Raw genomic sequence first — 21827 nt, forward strand, 5'->3', positions numbered from 1 at the left:
CCTTTTGACTTCATTCCTCTACCAAACTAAACAACTAATCACATCATCACATCTACCAATCATCATCTTCCGCTTCGTCATCTGATCAAAATGTTAGCCTAGGATACAAACTCTAAGATTATGAAATGAAAACTCACCACTAGCACTAACTTTCTGCTTTCTCTTATTCAAAGCAGCTGCTAATGCATCCGCCAATCCGCCTCCGCCCCCTGAAGATGCACCAGCAGGAGGAAGTCCACTACCCGCAGGTCCAGTGTCTGCACCAGGAACGGCAGCAGCACTTCTGTCTCTAATTTGCGATCGATCAACTTTCTTGAGAGCTCCAATACCACCGGCCTTTTGAATGTTTGCCATTAGGTCTGCACGATCTCCAGTAGGTTTAGGTGGCGGTGGAGCACCCGAAGCAGAATCGCGATTTGGAGGTGGTGGTGGAGGTGGAGGAGCTGGAGGTCCATTTCCTGGAGGAGGTGGAGGTGGTGGAGGACCGCCAAATGATGGCATAGGTGGAGGTGGAGGGGGAGGTGGTCCTCCAAATGCTGGGGGTGGTCCAGGTGGTGGAGGAGGTGGAGGAGCAGCAGATGATGGAATAGGTGGAGCAGCGGATTGCGGTAAAGGAGGTGGAGGTGGGGCGCTCATTTGAGGCAAAGGAGGTGGAGGTGGTGCAGTATCTCTCGGAGGTAAAGGTACAGGGCGAGTGGAAGCAGGAGGCAAGGGGGGAGCACCCGGAGACGCTGGAGTTTTGGGTGGCAAAGGCGGAGGAGGAATGTGTGCAGGCGGTATAGCATGACTACTGTGTGATTGATGGATATCTCTAGGAGGCGGGGGTGGAACAGGACCTCGTTGTGGGGTAGGAGGTGGTGCCGTAATTCTTGTTCCCGTGAAAGGAGGAGGAACTCCAAACCTCGAACCTGATTCCCCTGGTTCGTAATCTTCGATAGGGGTTTTCGCAGGCCTAGGTGGTGGGGGTGGCCCTGGATTAGAAGAAGCATGTGCTCGAGAAGGTGCTCTATCATTGGTATGCGCAAATTTTCCAGCATCTGCGAATGGCGGTGGAGCTGCAAACCTGGGGGGAGGGGGACCCCTGGGTGGTGAAGGCTCTCTTGGTGGTGTTGGCTCTCGAGCAATATCTGCTTTGGATCGCCTTGGTGCAGGAGGTGGAGGTGGTGCACCTCGTCCATGACCAGCATTAGAACTTTGAGGACTATCGGAACGGGTTCGAGGTGCTGCTGGAGGTGGAGGTGGAGGAGGGGCTTTATTTCTTTGATTTTCGATACCACTAGGCGTAGGTGTTATAACTTGTTGAGCTTGCTTTTCTCGAATATAGTCTGCAATAAAATCCTGATTATCCCTGATTATGTCGTCTGTAATACCCATTTCTCTCAAGTCCTCGCCCCATGTTTCTCGCCAATGAGGATCGATCGCTTCCAAAGCTGCGTATTCGGCCTGCCCTGTCCTGAAACTTCCACCCGAGTGCCTGTTGTTCTGCGTTGTATGCGCCGGTTGTGAAGGTGGGAGTACGTAGCTAGGCGAATCGGGGGGAGTAGGTTGTATCGATGGAGCAGAAGAATGTCTGTGTCCACCGAAAAATCCACCGAGGAGACTGTGTTTATGAGCCGGCGCAGCGCCTCCAAAAGGATTGGCCTTTGTAGCTTTACTAGCATTCTTTTCTCGATCATTCATCTTTTTCATGAAGGTTTTGGCTTCCTTCTCGTCTACGAAGGACAATCCAGCCAAACATTCTTCTGTTTCGAAGGTATGAAAGAATGTTCGATCTTGGTTATATGACCAAGTATCATATATCTCTTGGTCCCATATGACGCCTTTATTCGTAGACTATAACACGAAAGTTAGCTTTGATCATTGATGAAGTACTGCCGGGATAGTATAGAGGTGAGCCACTGACCGAGATATCGACAAGTTTTATCCAGTAGGTATTTCCGACAAGATCATTCGCAAGAACTGCCGCTCCTTGTAGACCAGTGTATGTCCATTTATGACGATCGGGATAAGCAATATATAGACGGGCGACTGCTACTGCCTGTATTTTGTTCGAGGCCTTTGGTACCATGCGTTTGACCGTCTCTTTATCATCGTCTGACAATATGGAAGGCATTTTGTGGGCTTATTGAATATCTATCGGCCCCAATAGAATATTCGATTTTATATTGTATCGGACTTTCTCCTATAATATGTATCTTCGTAGGGCTTTTGGAAATGAGGTTCGGTCGTGTGGGAGATTGCTCTCGTGTTGGTCGCACTTCTCACACTTCTTAGAAGCATTGGAAAGAAGCGATGATTGTGCGATGATTCTTTTCCTATCGCAATGGTTCGAAGTAGGGAATTGGACCAAAAAGTAAAGCGAATGATACTGGTCTGTTAGGTAGCCAAATTCCGCAGCGACTATGTGCTGATTCACAATGGTTGAAACGGTCAATGTCAAGTTGGGCACAGATGTAGATTGTCGTACTCCGTATGTGTGTATGGGTAATGCTGCTACGACAAAAATGCCAAGCAATTCAGCCACTGGTCGGGGCGAAGCCACAGAATGTTCCGAATCTCAGAGAAACGAATGGGCATCTCACAATTCCACATCGCATTACCTCTTACGAAAGTACGAATGCGAACATCTTTCACATCCATGGATTATTATTGTAACGCGCGTTCTGGTCATAGGCATCTATGTTACTTTCGGAAATTCCATGAGAATATCATAATTCATGTTGTAGATTGATATTTTAACAGGCAAAATCTCAGTCTTATACAACTACCAACGACTCATCGGTGCATCTGTACTGCATGACAATAGACTTGCAATGAGATGGGGATTAATCACTCTGGTACGAGTATGAGGACGACAACATACATAGCACACCACTCACATCAATATCCATGTTTGAGAAAGACGGAAGCTTTATTTCGTGTTGGTCGTCTTTGCTAATCAGATATGTACCACATTATGTTCACTATCATCCGTTTCCTTAACCATTCCACCCTTTCCAACGCCAGCCATCCATGAGTTCTTGCTTCATTAACATTACGTTCGGAGTGATCGTGCGATTCGTGTAAGGGGTTTTGAAGTCTGTTGAATCAGTTTAGACTTTCGGGTAGGTTAATGATAGACATACCGAAGAGCTTTACTCGTTCAAAGCAGCCGTCTTTGCTTCACGGTCCGCCTTGGATCCCTCTTGCTCCGGCATACTCTGAGGGACAACAGGTCCTGGGTTTGCCTCGTGATGACGGAATTGGACTTTCTCTCCCTTTACTTCGCCTTGGTTATGGAGGGGATGGTCGCTAGCATTGTTATCGGTCTTTGAGGATGAGTTCTTCATAACGTGCTCAGTTGCTTCACCAGCTTTGTGGTGGTGAGTTTCGTCTGGACCGGCAGGCATGATGTAGGGTGGTGGTTTGAATATATTATTTGACTTTGAAAAGATTCGTGTATTCGTAGTTTGAGATAGTATGAAGATAAGAGCTTTTCATCAACAGGATTCCTTCATTCTCTCTTCTATATAAGCCATATTTCCCCTCATGACGTAGGCAGGCGTAACTCGAAGACCACGGGATAAAGCTCTCTATCGCTAACTTCAACTACCAATAACTATGATTCCTCGAACAATGGTCGTGATAAGATCAAGATTTTGAGCATATTGAATGAACCATTAAGATCAGATCAGCCTAAGTCTTTGCCTAAAAAAGGCCGTCTGAGACATTTGACGTGGGTAGATACGGATATACTATATACTGAAAACTACTTCTGACATCGTGTGTGGTTCGCGTTATCCTTCAATTGGTCAACGCGTCATGATACCTCCAAGATGTCTTCATCAAACGGCGAACAACAACCCGTGAAGCTGTCACTGCCACTGGTAAATTTAATCTTCCTTCGTATGAATGACATCTTAATGAGAACTGCAGAAATATCAACAAGAGATATTCCAAGAGCTTCGACAAAAAGATGAGCTTGTCGTTCTTGCTCGCGGCCTTGGCCTCTTGAGACTTGTTACGAACCTCCTCCATTCATATGATGCAGCTGGAAACAACCTAATAATACTGGTTGGCGCAGATGATCGAGAGAATGGATGGATTGGAGAAGCACTGGCAGAGCATGCTGCTATCAGCATGGCTCCTAGAGCGCGAGGTCTTTCTGTCGTCAACACGGATCTCATGAGTGTCGGCACAAGAGAAAAGATGTATGCACAAGGAGGAATATTTAGCATTACATCTAGAATTCTTGTTGTCGATCTTTTGACCAATCTATTAAACACCGAGACAATCACTGGCGTGGTAGTGCTACATGCAGATAAGGTTGTAGCTACATCACTGGAGGCCTTCATACTTCGGATATACAGACAGAAAAATAAGGCTGGATTTCTCAAAGCCTTTTCGGACAATCCAGAACCATTTGCGACTGGATTTTCGCCACTGTCCACTATGATGCGAAATCTATTCCTACGCAACGTATCAATATGGCCAAGATTCCATATAAATGTTGCTCAAGCTTTGGAAGGCAAGAAAAAAGCCGAGGTTATTGAACTGGAGGTTTCGATGTCTGACTCCATGCGAGATATCCAAAATGCCATAATGGAATGTGTAGAGGTTAGTATTGGTGAATTGAAGAAATCGAACTCTGGGTTAGAGATGGACGATTGGAACGTTGATAGTGCTCTACACAAGCAATTTGATATGGTCATCCGCAGGCAGCTTGATCCAGTATGGCATCGAGTCAGCTGGAAGACAAAACAGATTGTCAACGACTTGACTGTCCTGAGAGGGATGCTACATTCTCTTCTAACATATGATGCGGTCTCATTCAATCGTCATTTAGATATGATACTTGCTGCGCATCAGCCTCCTGCTGGATCTACACGGCAGAATCAATCTCCTTGGCTATTCCTCGATGCAGCACATACCGTATTTGATACAGCGAAAAGAAGGGTATACACAGGCAAGGCTACACGAACGGATGATGTGGATTTTCTGAAACCTGTGTTGGAGGAACAGCCAAAATGGTCAGTGCTTGCTGAAGTGCTAGATGAAATTGATAGAGATCTCTACTTCAATCCCGTGCCATTGGATGACTCTAATGGCACGATCTTGATAATGTGCACAGATTCGGCTCAATGTTGGCAATTGCGAGAGTACCTTCAAAGTATGCACGCCCACGCGGAAACAACCGAAAATGATGAGGATGAAGATCAAGAGCCATCAGCAGAAATCATGATGAGGCGAAAATTGCGCAGCTACTTAGAGTGGAAGAAGAAGTTCGCGAAAATTAGCGCGGCTCTTTTCAATGAGAATCAAAACGCACTAAATGGTATTAGCAACGCCAACAGTATTACGAACAGCTCCCGAGGTAAAGCTCCAGCAAACAAAAGGAGGAGAGTGAGAGGGGGCGCCTCGAGCTCAGGATCCACACGTGCCACCAATGGCAGTCTACAAGCTGCGGAAGATAAACCCCTTGAGGTTGCTGAATTAATGTCAGAAATAAAGCCAACAGAAGTGGAGGAATTGCAGAAAGAAGAAGTCATTGCCGATCCTTTGGATGATATGGAAGATTACTATCAGCTTTATGAGATGAAGGATCTTGTGGTAGTTCACGCGTATGACGGGGATATGGATGAGCATATTCTCGAAGAAGTAAAGCCGCGGTATATCATCATGTATGAACCCGACACATCTTTTGTTCGTAGGGTAGAGGTTTATCGCTCTTCACATAATGATCGAAACGTCCGAGTATACTTCCTTTATTATGGCGGGTCGGTAGAGGAACAACGCTACCTGTCATCCACTCGCCGAGAAAAAGACGCCTTTACCAAACTTATAAAGGAAAAGGCTAACATGTCTGTTGTACTGACTCTTGACGCGCATGGCCTCGAAGATCCGCAAGAAGTTTTCCTCCGTACCATAAATACACGTATCGCTGGTGGAGGACGCTTGGCCGCTACAGCCCAGCCCCCGCGGGTGGTAGTTGATGTTCGGGAATTCCGCTCCTCACTTCCATCTTTACTTCACGGTCGAAGCATGGTCGTAGTGCCCTGTATGCTTACCGTCGGAGACTATGTCCTTTCTCCCAACATATGTGTGGAGCGTAAATCAATCAAGGATTTGATCTCATCGTTCAAAGATGGCCGATTGTATAATCAAGCCGAAACTATGCTCGAACACTACAAGTCACCAATGTTACTCATTGAGTTCGACCAAGGCAAATCTTTCACCCTTGAACCGTTTGCTGATCTCTCGGGCTCTTTATCATCCGTATCAGCCGCAAATGCATCATCTGATCTCCAATCCAAACTTGTGCTCCTCACTCTCGCATTCCCCAGACTCCGCATCATCTGGAGTTCTAGTCCATATCAAACTGCCGAGATATTCGAAAATCTCAAGACACAAGAACCTGAGCCAGATCCTATACAAGCTGTGAAGATTGGACTTGAAGGTGGTGCAAGTGCGGAGGATCAAGTATTTAATCGGGAACCTCAGGATATGTTAAGAGTGGTGCCTGGGGTTACGGGGAAGAATCTGAGTAATCTAGTAATGGAGTTGGGGAGTATTAAGGAGGTGGCTAATGCCGATTTGGAGGAATTAGAGCCGGTGGTTGGGAAGGAGGTTGGAAGACAAATCCATCGATTCTTCAATAAAAGTGTACTCGAATAATGTGGCATTGGATATATTCAGATAAATTATCTGTTCGATGTATTTAGAAAATAACGCCCATCGCATGCGTGGCCATGTGTTCTGGCGCAACAGAAAGAAGCTAACTAGCCAATTAGATATCATAACCGACGAACGTTTCGCGTACCATACACAATCTATATTCTAAACATACATCATTGAATACTAACAAATCCATCATAAATATCCGGCCACCAGCGCTTCGAAAACCAAGCTTTGTACAAGTGGATTCCAAACACTAGCACCACAGTGACCACACCGACCATGTCTCAATTCGAATCGAAGCATCAACACGATGAACTAGACGTTATCTGTTGATCCAAGCCCCCGTTCGTTCGGTTCTCCACCTGTCATAACGTTTTTCTCCATTAAAATTATATGTAGACTGTCACTGTTACATGTGTCATGTATGTATGATTGTAAGAATATATGTAGTATGACATTTATATCCCGAAATATCGTACATACATGGATCTTGGTACTAAGGATCGGGAGTTGGGTTATGCTATCGTTGATTTTGAAATAGTTGTGATGAGTGAAGATGAAGATGGATGAATATGGATTCTTGTACATATCGTATGCATTTATTCGTGATAGAAGAAGTCTACGCATATTAGATGTGTGTAGTTTTGGGCAGAAATGAATGTATAGATAGTACTGCATGTGTCTGACAAAGGGCTGGATGTCGAGAAGTTGGTGATGGATTGTGTCCTACCCCGGTATGAGGAAATCTAGATTTCAAAAATGAGATTACTGACCAGGAAGAATGCCTTGGATGCGTATAGGTGACCACATATAGACCACATACAAGTAAAATGGCATTTCCTCCTCACCTACCAGATATATACATACATACACATACAAATGTGGTACGAATTACCATGTAATCAAAACATCGGGGAAATGTGCCGCTTCCTCAGCTGCCAGCCATGAGATGAGATAACCTCGCATCACGATTCACGATTCACGCTTCACGAAAACGAAAGTGTGTGGTCACTGTGGTGTGGATCCAAGAAATTTTCAATCTCCATGTTTGAGTTCTTTTTCCTGGCCTTTTTCTTATTGGGTGAGAGAATGGAGAGAATGGAGAGAATGTAATAAGAAGTGTGAGTTAAGAAGAAACACTGCACTGATCAAGAAGGAGTCGGGTATGGCCTTGTTGGCCTTGTTGGCATTGATGGGTTCATCTGGTCAATTCTCATAATTTCCAGGTCTGGTCTGGTCTGGGGAACTACGTCATTAAGTAAGAAACAGAGAGAGCAATGGAAGGATCATTGATCTCGATAATCTTCATTCATCCATCCATTGACCCATTCATCACATCCTTCCTTTATCCGAATTCCATTGCAGTTGCAGCATCATCTCAAGGAACCGAGTCAGATAAGAAAAATCAAATGCAAAAGTTCCATATCAGATCTATCGTACAATCTCCTCTTATTCCCCTCCAGTAACATCACCCTCAAACTTAAAAAAACTTAAAAATGCATCCGCTCATGTGGCTAGTGACATCAAGATGGCCAGCGCCACAGTGGCTGACATCACTAGTTCCATCAAGCGCGCCACAATTACCACTCTAGGCCCTATCACGGGAACTAATCCCCGTAATCAGCGCCGTGGCATACCTAAAACGGAGACTTGTTCATACGCCATGCCTTGATTTTGATTTCCGTCGAAAAACTAACAAAAATGCGAGACGTTGGTATGTGATTCCTTCCGACTCCAATTGTATCCAATGAGAGTGGGAGGATGAAATGAGTTATTCTTCTTTGGGTAAGGCAAAGGGGATTGAGGAAGCAAGGGATCAGGAAAATAACCAGGTTAGCATCGGTAAGTGTGAGAGGAAGAGTGAATAAAGAAAATCTGATGCGACTAAATTTCTGATGGTGACGTCACTCAGATACCATTTTTTGGACAATTTTAATTCCCGGGCAAGGCAAGGCAAGGCAGGGCAGGGCACTAATATTGACAGGTCTTGGACCGGATTTAATTCAATGACTAGGTAGGGCAGGTAGCGTAGGTAGCGTAGATACTGTTTTATTACGGTATGACGCGACTATGGGATCATCTGATTGGAAAGGATGGAACGGCAGGTTTTGGAGAGGTGGTGAGGGAATCAAATATATAGAGTGCCATCTCTCTCATTATTTCGGTTTTCTTTTTCTCTCTCTCTCTATATCATACAAACATACAATCCAATCCATCGATTGTACTCTATCAACAAACAAACAAACAAACAAACAAACATCAATCTCGAGATACTCTTGAGTTTCAATCAACAACAAACACACACACACAAATCTACTACACAAAGTACAATCACAAATCAATCAAAATGGGAGCCGTTGTTTCTTGTGTATGTCTCTCTCTACCATTCTCCATTCTCCATTCCCCACGGTCTTGAGTTTCGTTGATTTGAAATCTATCGATCTCATCAACAAATCATGCCAATTCCCACCTCCAACTTCCCCTCCAAAGCAAAAGAATACAAACTAACCTCCTCTCTAGATCACTGGCATGTTCCGCGCCATCGGTGCTGGTCTCATGGCCGTCGTCAACGGAATCGGAGCCATCCTCACCGGTATCATCAACGCCATCGTCGCCTTCTTCGATGTCCTCATCTCCTGCTTGACTTGCGGAAGCTGTGGCGGTAGGAGAAGAGGTAGACGTACGACAAGTCATGTCTAGAAGGGTCCCTTGCCTTTGCGCGAGGGGTACCTTCTAGCATTCACCATCTCTCAACATGACCAATCGATCAATCTACAGTTGAAGAGATGAGATGGGGGAAGGAGTAGTGTGTGCGAAGTTGCGAGTTTGCTTTATGATACCTGAGGTGTTTGATGGACGATGGATGGATGGGGTGGGATGGGGGGGGGGGGGGGGGGGGGTGGCAGAGGGAGAGAGAGAGGAGAGCTATTTTTGTTTTTTCCGATTCGACTCGATACCCGGTTTCTTTTCTCTTAATTATGGATGGTGGATGGGTGGGAAGGTGGAGATGAGTTTATGCATGGTTTTGCTTGCGCACGCGCTTGCATGTACTGAAGATGAGAGAGGAAGGAGAGGTTTAATGATTATGATACATTATATTACTACACCATGTCTTGCTTTTTGATTGTGACGTGTGAGTTGTGAGTTTCAACTGAAGGTGAGAATTCATCACGAACGTAATATGGCAATTCTGGAGGTATGAATTCGATTGACTATTATTTCTTTAGATTTCCCTTTATATAAAACTGTCTCTACCATCTACACAGCGAGATACTAATAAAAATTCACATCTTCATCTACTTCCAAAATATACAGCACTATCCCCATAATCTCCAACACATACATATCCTTAAAATAAACATATTTCTTACCTCAATGATCTTAATACTTCCTCCCTCCCCTCTCCACCGTCATCCCATCCCTACATCATCATTTCAGTATCTACCTCTTCGATCCTCCTTTCCCTCTCTTCGCAAAACAAAGCTCGATATATAAATATACTAAATTCCTCTACCATTTCTTTCTTTCTTTACTTTACTTTCTCCTCTCTATCTCTATCTTCTATTTCCTATCTCAAAATTATATCTTTTTCCTTTCTGAGGAAGTATCTTGGATATCTTACTGGATATCTTACTGGATATCTTCCTCGATCAAATAAAATCACATTCATTCAACATCCATTCCCAAGCAAATCTCCAAGTAAGTACTAGGTATATATACATATATACACATACATATAAACAGAAACACAAACTCCATAACGAATATTAAATAACAAAATAAACACACACACACATACAACAATCACAATCACAATTACAATCACAATTACAATTACAAAAGAAACTCAAATCCCGCGGGAAGTTATTATTTCTTTGAGTTTTTTGGTTTATTAGAATAGAGAGAGAGAGAGAGAGAGAGCACTTGGGGGATAAATTTATATTTCGAGATTCATATTTCGGGATATTATGTTTAGGGATTTATGTTTAGAGAAAACTCAAATGGACTGTCGAGAAAAAAGAGCAAATGAGAAGAAAAAGGAGTACTTGTTACGGGATGCGAGGAGAAGAAAAGTAAAAGAATTGCGGAGGGTTCTTTGATATGTACGGTAGAATGATGATGTGGTTATTTGAATTAGGGATAGAGGTTGAAATGATAGAGGAGGGGAGAGTAGAGTGGATGTTTATTTATATATGAGATGGATAGATGGATAGATGGATAGGGAGATGATAGATAGATGATAGAGATATAGGAAAGATAATAAGCGGTTTAAATTGGTAGTATGTATACTCTGTTTTTTCGGAGTAGATAGGTATTTAGTTGTGTAGATGTGTAGATGTGGTGATGTGGGATAGGTATTGTGATGTTGGGGGGTTATGGATGTTACTTTTCTTGTGGTATTTTTAAGGAAATTGGGTTTTGGAGGAGGAGGAGGGAAAAGAGAGAAAGTATATAAGTAAGGGATTGACAAGGTGGTTGGAAGTGAACAAGGATTGAGTATTAGATAGTTATTGAACAAAGGTAGTAAAATTCAATTAATACTACAACATCTCCCCCTTTCCTTTCTTTCCCTTAAACAAACACTCCAAACTCATTACTCAATCCTCTCCTCTCCCTCGAACTCTCCTCACTAACTCTCGGAGCCGCCATCCGAATTTCCCTCATCACCAAATCTATATCCGTATCCCTATCCCTATTCTGCATCCCCATCCCCGTCGTATTAGCTCTCCTCCTATTCCCCTTCCCCTCACTCGCCATCCTATTGCCTCTCTCCCCATCACTCCCCCCCATCCCAATAACACTCGACCTCGACCCCACTCCCACCCCACCCCTCCCATTCACCTCCTCCCACCTCAATCTCCCCACTGCCCCCAACCCATCAAAACTCTTCGCAATCCCTCCCAACGTCTTCAAAAGCACATCCGTATGTCTCTCCACAATCCTCATTCGCACATCCAATTCTTTTTCTTTCAAACTCGTCGATCTTAGACTTGTTCCTATTTCTCCCGTGCTTCTTCTCTCCATATTCACACTCATATCTCTATCCATCTTCCCATGTGCATCCCCATTCAAATAACCTAAATTTTCATCAGAACAGAGATCCATACGTCCATAACCAAAACCATCACTACTCTTCCTCCCGTCCCTTTCCTTCCCTAACCATGTCGTCGACGCCAAAGGTGTGGTATGACTCAAAATAGTTTGAGTAGACTGATGCGTGTAAGCTGATTCCTCACTATCAACTCGATAAAAAGAGGTTGTTGAATCAAACGTAGGTCTTGGGAGTCTCGAAGGCGATTTCATCGTTAAAGCAGGCGAAATGGGACGTGCTCCGAAATCACACTGTCTTAATTCTCCAATATAAGGTGGGGAGTCAGCGACGAGCATTATACGAGTTGTAGACAATCCATTCGTGTTTGGGGCGAGGCGTTTCAGGGTGCGGTTTGGTGGTCCGAATGTTGGATTTGAAGATAGGGGAGACAAATGTTCGGCTTCGATGAAAGAATCTTCTGGAACGGATTGTACGGATGCTTTGTTTGTATTAGTATTTATGTTTATATTTGTGTGATCCACACTCGAATTTCTTGAGCGAATAGAGGCCAAGTCTTTTTCCTTCTTTGCTCGTACTTTCTCGCGGCGGCTCTGATGTGTTGCTTGATCTGCTCGTTTCTCATTACTGCCAAATTGTGGACTTATTGGTGATGCAATTTCGGTGGGAGCAGTCGCTTGATTCCTAGATTGACCTTCTGCCTCCACCGCACTAGCCGCAGGGAACTGGATAATATTTTCGCTTCCCGGTGAAGCAATCGAAGGCCTTGGAGTCCCTCTGAAACTCTGCAGATCAACCGTCTCAGCCGTTCCAAACACTGCTTGCGCTGAGGAGTTCGTGTTAAAACTATCTGGTGTAGACTTTAGCGAGTGCCTGATATTTGTTCCTGTAGTTGCGATACTATGAATAGTGGATATCGATTTGATCACTTTGTGAGTCTGATGATTCGGCTTGATATCAGGAGATGGTGTTCTGTTTATTACTCGCAAGGGGCCATCGGATCTATTGCTCCAGAGTATTGGGCGGTTGACGGAATTGAGGGAATTTGCTCGAGGATTATCTGTTGGAGCTATCTTAAATGAAGGACCGGGCGAGGAAAATGCTTTTGATGAATGCGGTCGAGGTCGGGATTCTGGAGCATCGTAGTAAATACTCCCATTAGGGGTATACACTTGACTGGTTCGATGAATGTATCCATTTTGCAGTATCACCTCTTCCGACCCTGGTTTTGTAACTACTTTCGTTAAAGTGCCTGGACCCCAAGTATTCCTATTGGAGGTTGAAGTGGTCCTATTAAGTACAGGAAGTTCCGGTGGAGGCGTAGAAGAATCTCCAACATTGTAGCCTGGCTTGGGGATAATAACAGGGCTTCTATCCGGTGTTGGAACCTGTGTCAAATTTGAAGTCATCTCAGGAGGCGTTGGAAATCTCCCCAGGTAATCATGTTCTAGCGGTATCGAAATTGCTATATACTGCACGCCCTGACGAGTTTTGGCAGCAATGGCGGTATCGGGGAGTTTCAAGAACTGATTAGACTTCAATTCTTTCTTTTGTTTCCTGCGGAGAAGACCAAACTTTTTTCTCGGGGCGGTTTGTGGGAGAGCAACTAGATTATGCGCCGGGGGATCATAAGACATGAGGAACTCGGATAAATCTTTCATGGTTTCTCTTTCACGTCGAGGTGATGTTGTATCCAAAGATCCATAGCTTTGACTAGTCGTTTGACGAGGTCTCGTTCTTCCACTTGACTTGGTACCTGAACTGTTAAATCTTCTCAATTCTGGTACGGTATCAATTGTGCCATGATTATGAGATCTACTCGTCCGGCGGCGCGATAACAGTGTAGGATTGATAGATGATGGCGTTCCCATAGACTGAGGCCTCAGGGGGTTGATGTCCACCAAACGCGGTGGAGGAGTTTTACTATTAGTTACTGGATTCATTCTGATTGTTATCTGTAGTAGGCACCATGTTAGACAAATGTGTAAGTTCCCGCAACCGGGAAAGCTTCACTCGAAGAAGACATACCGACAGATCGTCACACTCACATAGCTTTTTGTTAAAGCTGTGATTGAATCGAACCACTTTGCGCAGCTCTAGCTTACGAAACAATCCTCAAATATGAACATGATGAGATTTTCGAACAGTGAAAAATGTTGCAAAACTTAGCTGAAGGTTAAGGAAGCTCGTTGCCATTATTATAGCTCTGCCGACTTGAAGATCCACGCTGGTGGCCCAGATTCGTCTTAGCAACGCAATGCAAGGAGGAACTAATCGCCCGCATCTCGTAGTTGCGCGGACGTTGGCTAAACAATCAACAAAATAAAGATTCCCAACCCGTGGGAAAATATATCGACTTTGAACAATTCAAGGTTAGTGGCGGCTTGATGGCGTTTTATTGCATCAATGGCAGGTGCAGTGAACGCCGACTAATGCGGCACTAAAAGTCGATCTTAGAGATTTGCAGGTCATGGGTAGGTGGACTTTGACTTGATGATAACGGGGCGTTGCATGCATGGCCATCATATCATGTTGTATCATTGTGGCCATTCAGTTGTGATCCGAATCTGAAGTAGCAATGGGCCAAGACAGACATTTACAGAAAAATCACCTCTCTTCACGACTTACCACACCAATATAATCGATCAATGTCATTTCAAATTCCCACATGAATTAGAACTATCACTCAATAGTTTCCCCAATTCTCAATTTCAAATCTTCCAAGACGAGAAGTCCACCTCTCCCACTAAACTCTTAGCGGATCAGGGAAACAAAAATATCCGATAAGGCAAGGAAGGATCTACACTGCTACAGCCCAGCCCCAACCCTCAAGCCCGAGTAGATATTTATATGTCCGTGCGAATTATTTCTTGATTTATGATTGAGAAAGTAAAGTAATCATGAAACTTCCAATCATAAAGTCCGAATTGAGAAATTTCAATTGAGTACCAATGCGGTATTTCCGGATACGTATGTATGAAATGAGAATGCAAATGAGATAGATATCGAAATTTTTAAGACACGGGGACGAGCCGAGAAGGTGCAGGGGAGTTACCAGCAGTAGTGGAGAGTAGTTCCAAGTGGCTTTTAGAGGAAACTATTGAGTAAACCATTCGGCTTAATTGTTGATATTTACAAGAAGATTTTACCTCGGGAGTCGTCGACTCATTGAACTCTGTAGGATTCATTGATCTATGCCAATTAAAACCTCTCGTCATTATGGTTTTCTTCGAACTTGTAATGAAGCTGTCACAGGTCAGGTCACCAAGATGCAACTATTTTCTACCCTCTAAGATCTATCAGATCGACTAGTTAACAGATAATTCCCACCAGCATACACCTGTCTCACACGTGCGCCATTCGCCATGCTAATGTTTTGTTGCGCCAAACTATGCAATGTCCTAACCGTTTAAAAAATATCAATAAATAAATCCATGCGACCCTCACTTTCTTTTTGGTGGTTTACGTTGAATAAACGGGTCCGCCGGTGCCTTTCTACGCGGCGGAGGTGGTAAATTAGATTTCGGTGTACGCGCCGCGGCAGCAGCAGCTCTATTGGCCTGCTGTGCTTGAAGTGCAGCTTCCAGATCTAATTTTTGAGGTTCGACTGGTCCTCGATTGAGCATGGCAGAAGCTGGTGGTGCAGAATCTGCTTCTGACGATGATGTCTACGAGAGTCAATAAGTATAAAAATTATGGCATAAACCACGACTAGTACAAAATCAGACTTTCGGTCGACTTACCTTCTTCTTCTTTTTGGTTGTAATGTTATCTGAGTGAAGTTCTTGCTCCCTAGGTCTCTTCTTCTGCTCACCCATCTCAACACTGTTTGGTGTATTCCTACCATCGAACGATGTCGTGCTACTACTACCTGATATCGATTCTCGAGAACTTCGGTTTTGCAGCGCATCCGTCATGTCGATATCGCTGTCGCTCTTCTCAGATGGACGCCTAGAGCTATTGCCATTCATGTCTGAGGATATCTTCGAATAGTCTATCGCTGGTGCATCCTTTGATGTCGGCCTCGATAACAATCCCATAATATCACCACTTGTGTATCTCTCACGGCTTTTGGCATCCTGAATAAGCCTGTTCCAGAATTCACCTTGTTCCAATGCTCTAGAGTCTCCTAGAACCCACAATGACGATTTGGCTCTAGTAAGACCTACATTCATACGTCTGATATCGTTCAAAAATCCAATACCCCCGGCAGCCTTAGCACGGACACAAGAAAATATGATGATTTCTCGCTCTCGACCTTGAAATGCATCGGTCGTATTGAACTCAATCTCTTCAAAGATTTCGTCTCCAAATTTTGCACCAAAACGTCGTTTTAGCTCATTCAATTGAGCTTTATAGGTAGTTATGATACCGATTTTACCTTTGAAATCATAGGATCTGTAATCTGTCTTAAGTCGTTGGTAAAGCTGAATAGCAGCATTTAACTCAGGAACGTTTATGAGGGAATGGCCTCTAGCCTCTTTGCTTTGAACACCCACAACATCAAAGAATCGATAAGGTCCGAGAATCGAACTTGCGTGCCATGGCTGAACCCGTAATTGTGCCATTCCATCACCGTCAATAAGACGACTGTTGTAAAATTGTTGACTTGGGAATCGACTGATCTCAGGATGCATACGATATTGAGTATCAAGTAAGTGGACATCATTTGGATGATTTCGCTGCATGCGGACGAAGAGACTCTGTTCATAGCCATAACTCTTTGCTAATCGTGAGAGAACTGTTGGAGGTAATTGTTCAGGATCTCCGACTAAGATACATTTCGTGGCACCGTATTTAAGAGGTATCAGAGCGCTGAGTTCAATACACTGAGCAGCTTCATCAATAATGACTGTTTCGAACTCGACATTGACATTTCTTAGAAAGTCGTGTCCGGATCCACTGAGCGTGGCACAAAGAACATGGGCGCCATCGATAATCTCCTGAGTGAAATGGCGTCTACTGATCTCATTTTGTCGCACTTTGTTGTCGCTTTCTTTGTCTTCATCAATTTTGTTGCCTATGTGGGCTTGCTTTCGCTTAAGCTCATCAAATTCCCTTTGCAATTTTAGTTCCGAAGTTTTGTCACCTGCAGCACGGCATTTTTCCATCTCAGGTCTTAAAACACTGAGCCTCTCTTTGATAAGCCCTGCATCCCTGTGAAGCACCTCCCGATCATTCAATTGACCTTTCTTAGATTCTTGGTCCCCCTCGAGCTTGATCCTCACCAATTCGTCAAGTGTCACATCTTTAACACTAGAATTGATCGCATCACTTCGCCCGACACGAATTACGTTAATCTTTTGATGCGAGCCGCTGAGAGGCAAAATTCCCTCCTTCAACCTGAGGACCAATTCATCAACAGCCGCGTTACTGGGAGCGCAGATAAGTAGCTTTTTCTTTGGTGCTTGTGCTTGAGGGCCCGCACTGCGATTTTGGCCTTGCGGTCTGAAGCCCACTTGCTGTGCTTGCTGCTGAAGCACCTGAGATAGCAACGCGCCTACCATGGCGATAATCGTTTTCGTCTTTCCAGAACCCGGAGGACTAGTACTGTTAGAGCAATATAACTTGGAGTAGAACAAAATTCAATACATACCCTTGAATCAATGTAAACCCATCATTGTCGTTGGCGGACAAAATCGCTTTGGCTTGCCCATTGTTAAGTTTATACCTGGTCGACATCGAAGCGACCTTTTCATCGGAATATTTCTGTAAAGGAGAAGGCTTCGCCTCCAGAATTTCTGTGCACAAGTCGTAGTATTCAAGACTGCTCAAGGCTGCAAACTCTCGCAAAGTTGTCGTCATATCGGTGATTTTGAGAGTATATAACTTGCCGTTGGGCACGAAACAATTCAAGAGCTCGGGGCTAATGTCTCTACTGACTCTGTAAGTGACTTCCACTGCATCACGCTTGCGGGTGGTCCTGAAAACGCGTGCTAGACAATGTGGCGCTTGCTTGTCTTGAAGTGGACTCGAGCTTTTGGAAAGGAGTACAATATCTTGTTGGTACACCATGAGGTCTCTTTGATTGGAAATTGACATAGTTGTACTAACTTCCATGAATTTATCAACAGACAAACGATTCAAAACCTTTATCTCAATGGGCTTAAATTGATTTTCTTCTTTTGCTGTTAGTAAAGAGCGCCAAACTTCCGATATGAGCAATGGTTTGAATGTCTCTTTATAGAGACCGAGGTCGAGGAAGCTGTTTGCAATCTTTTTGCAAACATTATTGCTTGGGGGATCCTCTCCCTCATGAAAGATATCCCAATTGAGAAGCTCGAGATATATAATGTCCATATTTGGCTCCAAGCGAGCACGAAGATCTTTCTTTGAGTAAACCTTTTTGGTCTTCCGCACTGGGCCAGTAGATTGTAGAAGTGCCTTTTTCCTACTCTCTTCGTATTCTCTAACTTTGTTTGAAGCTTCTCGACTTTTAGTGAAAAGAAACTTCGTGTCGGAACCATCGTCGTCATCATCATCATCCGAATCTTCGTCTGAAGATCCTACCATTATCTCACTTCGAACAGGCGCATGATCTTTCCCAGCTACACCGCTGAGATTCTTTAGACCAGATCCCTCACCCTTCACTAAGGCGGCTGGAGCACGAAGGGCTTTCGCTTGAGCAATTGCTGCCGCATTACGCTTCTTTTTCTCTTCTTCATCTCTACGGCGTTTGTCCTTCCAATCTTCAGTAGCTTTGGCGGTCTTTAGCGGTGGTTGTGATCTCATTTTATCCATAATACTCTTAGAATGCTCAGAAAGGGTAAAGGGAGAGGCTTTGTTGGATTGAGTGATGACTGGCTCATATGTTTTGCCGTCTCCAGCCTTTGACCAAGTATCGAGCGAGGTTTGAGTTTGACGCCCTTTGACACTGAACGTTGGCTCATGCTTTACACCTCCTGCTGACTTAGACCAAGAATCGATTCTTGATTGTTGTTTCTGAGCCGTTGTAGAATAACTCTCTATAATTTCCACACCTTTATGTTCGTCAAGGGCAGCGCGCAACTCAGCTTTTTGTTGGTTAGTAAGATTTGTCTTTCTGTATCCCTTCTCGCCCTCATTTAAGCACGCATCTTGAATAAAACTAAGCGAATACTCATGTACCTCAACATCAAACTCTGCTAATGATCGAAGAAGTTTTCCGAGGAGACTAGTGATCACACTGACCAAATAGATATCTCTCAACCTCAGCATCATTGTTAGGCCGTTCACGTTCAAGCAAACGACTTGCAATACTTTCTTATGTGCAGCCTTCCTCGATATATAACCGGAGGACGGGATATGAGCATGAGACGAGTTAGAAGACTCGCATAGGGCTGAAGCAATGATACTGTTCTTATCAAACAAGGATTCTGCATATTCCATACCATCTCGGCAAAAGTCTTGCAAGGTTTCCTTAGGAAGTTGAACACGACCTCCCCAAGCTTCAGTGTTGGCAAATGCCGCATCAAGGGCACGCCACTGATTGATCCACCAAGACATTACAGCGCCTCGCTCTGTAGAATCTAAAGATGGGTGAGTTCGTAAAAACCCCGTCGTGTCTCCGCAAAGGGCCTCCAGCGTGTCTCGTCCAACCTTGAATAAATATGGGACAGGGGAAAAGTTCTTGGCTTTGGTGATCCGGACAACAGCAAACGTTAAAGAATTCAACATCGGCACAAATGCTTGCCCTAATAAGCTCGATATTGCTTCACGCTTGCTTATTTGATCCGTTGCAGCTTTGACAACCTCAACAGCAGCCTCAAAGATCTGTTGATCAGCAGACATCAGGGCTGCAAACAGTGGCCGAGAGGTCTGAGGATCTCGATACATCTCGATCAAATGAGATGCATTAAAATCGCTGAGGCGCTCAAAGATTCTAGACACGTTCTCAGTGAGTTGACGAAAGTCTTTATTATACTGTAGATGAGAGGAAGGAAGTGGTAGTTTCTTTGACTTTGGTGTGAGTTCATCTAATCCAGTAAGGTGTGTTGTTGCCGCCAGAATGCTTTTAGCTAAATCTACATTTCCTGGCCTAAATATGTCAAGAACGCCTTGCCAAATTGGCTGGGAATGGCTTCGGAGACCCTGTTGTATCGGGATATCGTCCGCAAGAGCTTGGAACTCTGCGCTCAAAGCTTTGCAGTCGAGAGCCAAAGCATCTCGTATGACTAGCATACCAAGTCTTCTCATTTCTTGGTGTGTGGTGTTTTCCACCTTCAAATCAGCAGACTCTGTGATCGTCTCCTTGTAGTCGTCAACGAGTTTCATGATGTTATTGATGAATATAAGAGACGTCGACGGATTAATGACGTACTCTGAATCGACAAAGGTGTTCAAGGTGGCACGGAGAGTATCGAGTGCAGCACAACGACATGCGAGTTGGGTATTCTCTGGGTATTCCGAGGTCTGATAAGTTCCCAGAAATCTGAAAACGAAACTGCAGACATCGTATTGACGATCGGAAGGAAGTGACTCCACGAGTTCAGGTAACCATGCCAGAATAAAAGAAGTTTCGGGGTCTTCAAAATTTATTGTTTGCAGTTTTTCTTTAACGCCCCAAGATCGTAGAATGTTTTCTGCAACGGCAACTGGTGATATTGTAGCAAATGCAGCCCAGAAGTTCTTCGGAGACTTCTTGAGCAAACTTCTAAGCGCTTCGATGACTAACTTATTGATTCTTTCCGATTTACAACTTAAGTGATTGAGTGCAAGTATGTACACACTTGGTTGAACTTCCATTGCTCGGAGAGAGTGTGTTATCAAATGTTCATCAAGCTTCTCCAAAATCAAAAGAAATCCTTCCCAAAATCGTATGATATCCTCGTAATCGTAGTTTCCCTGGGTCACAGAAACTATTGCGTCCGACAATGCGTCATGCACGACCCAGTCGAATGATGTGGGTGTGAGCATTGTAGTAGCTTTCTGCCAGGCACACCTCGCGAAACGCTGTCTAATGGGGTTTTTGTCGAATAGAAAGCGCCCTGTAGCTGGCAGTATATCACTTATTCTCAGGACCTTCTTTGCTTGTATCTCTTCAAAAACGAAATCGAAGTGTTTCGAAAGGTTGTCTGCGGATTTGTGGTAATCGACGCAACAAAGTGATTCGTACAGAGACAGTAGAAGGGAAGAGTCGTAGCCAGCTAGCAATTTCTGCGTCCTCATTGGAGATTCCACCTCGGATATAACTTTCTTGCTTCTTTCTAACCCGTTATCTATACGCTGAAAGTCGAGGACATTAAGGCGACTTGAGAGCGCTGCAACCGTTTCATCGTCGAAATTTCTGAGATATATTAGCATCAAGATCAAGTGCATACTGTGATGTATTACTCTGATAGTTCCTTGAGATATGCCTTACGACCTATATGCCAACTATGCACACATTTATCACAGCACATCAGAAGCTTATTCAAACGTTCCAGGTAGCCTTCTACCATCGCCCCCCCAGCATCGCGATCTAATCCTATAGTGAGAGAGAATTTATATGCAATAGTCTGTCTCCGCTGGGCATCCTGTATGAGCTCCTTCTTGGTTTCTGCACTCATGTCCTCCTCGGCGTCATCTGGATGCGAATAGTCGACATAGTCTTCGTCGTTCCGCTTGGGGCAAAACCAATGGGCATCGACAGGAAAACTCTTCAGTTCCCTATCAATAATTCATCAGTATTAATCATAAAAATAAGTACAACTCGTGGTACAAACCCGTGGAGCCCGTGGAGCTCGTCCATGATATCTGCTTCATCAGGCATGGTTGCGGATATTTCATAAGCTGAGCATGCGATTCAAATGTGAATGTTTAGAGAATCAAGATTGATAGGGATAAATGTAGTTTACAGAAAGCATTAGGAATAAATTTATAGAAAGGTAATAGTTGGGAGGTACTGCGAGTCTTAGCACCCTAAGGAAGAAAGTGGTCGCCTTTTGAAGTTTTGAAATCGTTAAAGAAAGTGAATACGAAGCGCAAGTTTTGGCAAATTAACAATCAAACTTGTGGAGTTGATATACGGTATGATGTTGCAATCAAATTCCGAGAACATTTACCCAATTGCTGTATTTTATATACGACAAAGTAAAAAAGTTGAGGTAAGGGCTGAGATTGAAAGTGCTAACGCGCATCGCGTAGGACCAAAGCCATTTCA

At 44.1% G+C, this 21827-nt stretch overlaps 7 protein-coding genes across 7 annotated transcripts; 3 read left to right on the plus strand and 4 right to left on the minus strand.

Annotated features, from left to right (window-relative positions):
• Positions 1-52: 52 nt before the first annotated feature.
• Positions 53-2113, minus strand: EAE98_008758 (uncharacterized protein; the record flags this gene model as incomplete). Its single annotated transcript, XM_038956381.1, has 3 exons — positions 53-81; positions 138-1833; positions 1904-2113. The coding sequence occupies 3 exons, from the start codon at positions 2111-2113 to the stop codon at positions 53-55; spliced, it is 1935 nt and encodes a 644-aa protein (XP_038807093.1).
• A 304-nt stretch (positions 2114-2417) lies between these two features.
• On the plus strand, positions 2418-2714 carry EAE98_008759 (uncharacterized protein; the record flags this gene model as incomplete). The annotated part of the gene is made up of 1 exon (XM_038956382.1): positions 2418-2714. The coding sequence occupies one exon, from the start codon at positions 2418-2420 to the stop codon at positions 2712-2714; it is 297 nt and encodes a 98-aa protein (XP_038807094.1).
• Positions 2715-3134: 420 nt separating this feature from the next.
• EAE98_008760 (uncharacterized protein) lies at positions 3135-3389 on the minus strand (the record flags this gene model as incomplete). The annotated part of the gene is made up of 1 exon (XM_038956383.1): positions 3135-3389. The coding sequence occupies one exon, from the start codon at positions 3387-3389 to the stop codon at positions 3135-3137; it is 255 nt and encodes an 84-aa protein (XP_038807095.1).
• A 94-nt stretch (positions 3390-3483) lies between these two features.
• On the plus strand, positions 3484-6766 carry EAE98_008761 (uncharacterized protein). Its single transcript, XM_038956384.1, has 2 exons — positions 3484-3866; positions 3916-6766. The coding sequence occupies exons 1-2, from the start codon at positions 3816-3818 to the stop codon at positions 6652-6654; spliced, it is 2790 nt and encodes a 929-aa protein (XP_038807096.1). The 5' UTR covers positions 3484-3815; the 3' UTR covers positions 6655-6766.
• A 2238-nt stretch (positions 6767-9004) lies between these two features.
• On the plus strand, positions 9005-9357 carry EAE98_008762 (uncharacterized protein; the record flags this gene model as incomplete). Its single annotated transcript, XM_038956385.1, has 2 exons — positions 9005-9025; positions 9178-9357. 2 exons carry the CDS (start codon positions 9005-9007, stop codon positions 9355-9357), a joined length of 201 nt encoding a protein of 66 aa, XP_038807097.1.
• Positions 9358-11229: 1872 nt separating this feature from the next.
• Positions 11230-13650, minus strand: EAE98_008763 (uncharacterized protein; the record flags this gene model as incomplete). Its single annotated transcript, XM_038956386.1, has 1 exon — positions 11230-13650. One exon carries the CDS (start codon positions 13648-13650, stop codon positions 11230-11232), a length of 2421 nt encoding a protein of 806 aa, XP_038807098.1.
• Positions 13651-15150: 1500 nt separating this feature from the next.
• Positions 15151-21437, minus strand: EAE98_008764 (uncharacterized protein; the record flags this gene model as incomplete). Its single annotated transcript, XM_038956387.1, has 5 exons — positions 15151-15375; positions 15451-17251; positions 17304-20972; positions 21020-21334; positions 21391-21437. 5 exons carry the CDS (start codon positions 21435-21437, stop codon positions 15151-15153), a joined length of 6057 nt encoding a protein of 2018 aa, XP_038807099.1.
• Positions 21438-21827: the final 390 nt, after the last annotated feature.

The sequence above is a fragment of the Botrytis deweyae genome, assembly GCF_014898535.1.
Source record: "Botrytis deweyae strain B1 chromosome Unknown BDEW_024, whole genome shotgun sequence".
NCBI lineage: Eukaryota > Fungi > Ascomycota > Leotiomycetes > Helotiales > Sclerotiniaceae > Botrytis > Botrytis deweyae.

Coding starts and splice junctions, on each gene's coding strand:
- EAE98_008761 (XM_038956384.1), top strand. CDS start 3,816: ATGTCTTCATCAAACGGCGAACAACAACCCGTGAAGCTGTCACTGCCA. Junction 3,867..3,915: donor TGAAGCTGTCACTGCCACTG/GTAAATTTAATC, acceptor TGAGAACTGCAG/AAATATCAACAAGAGATATT.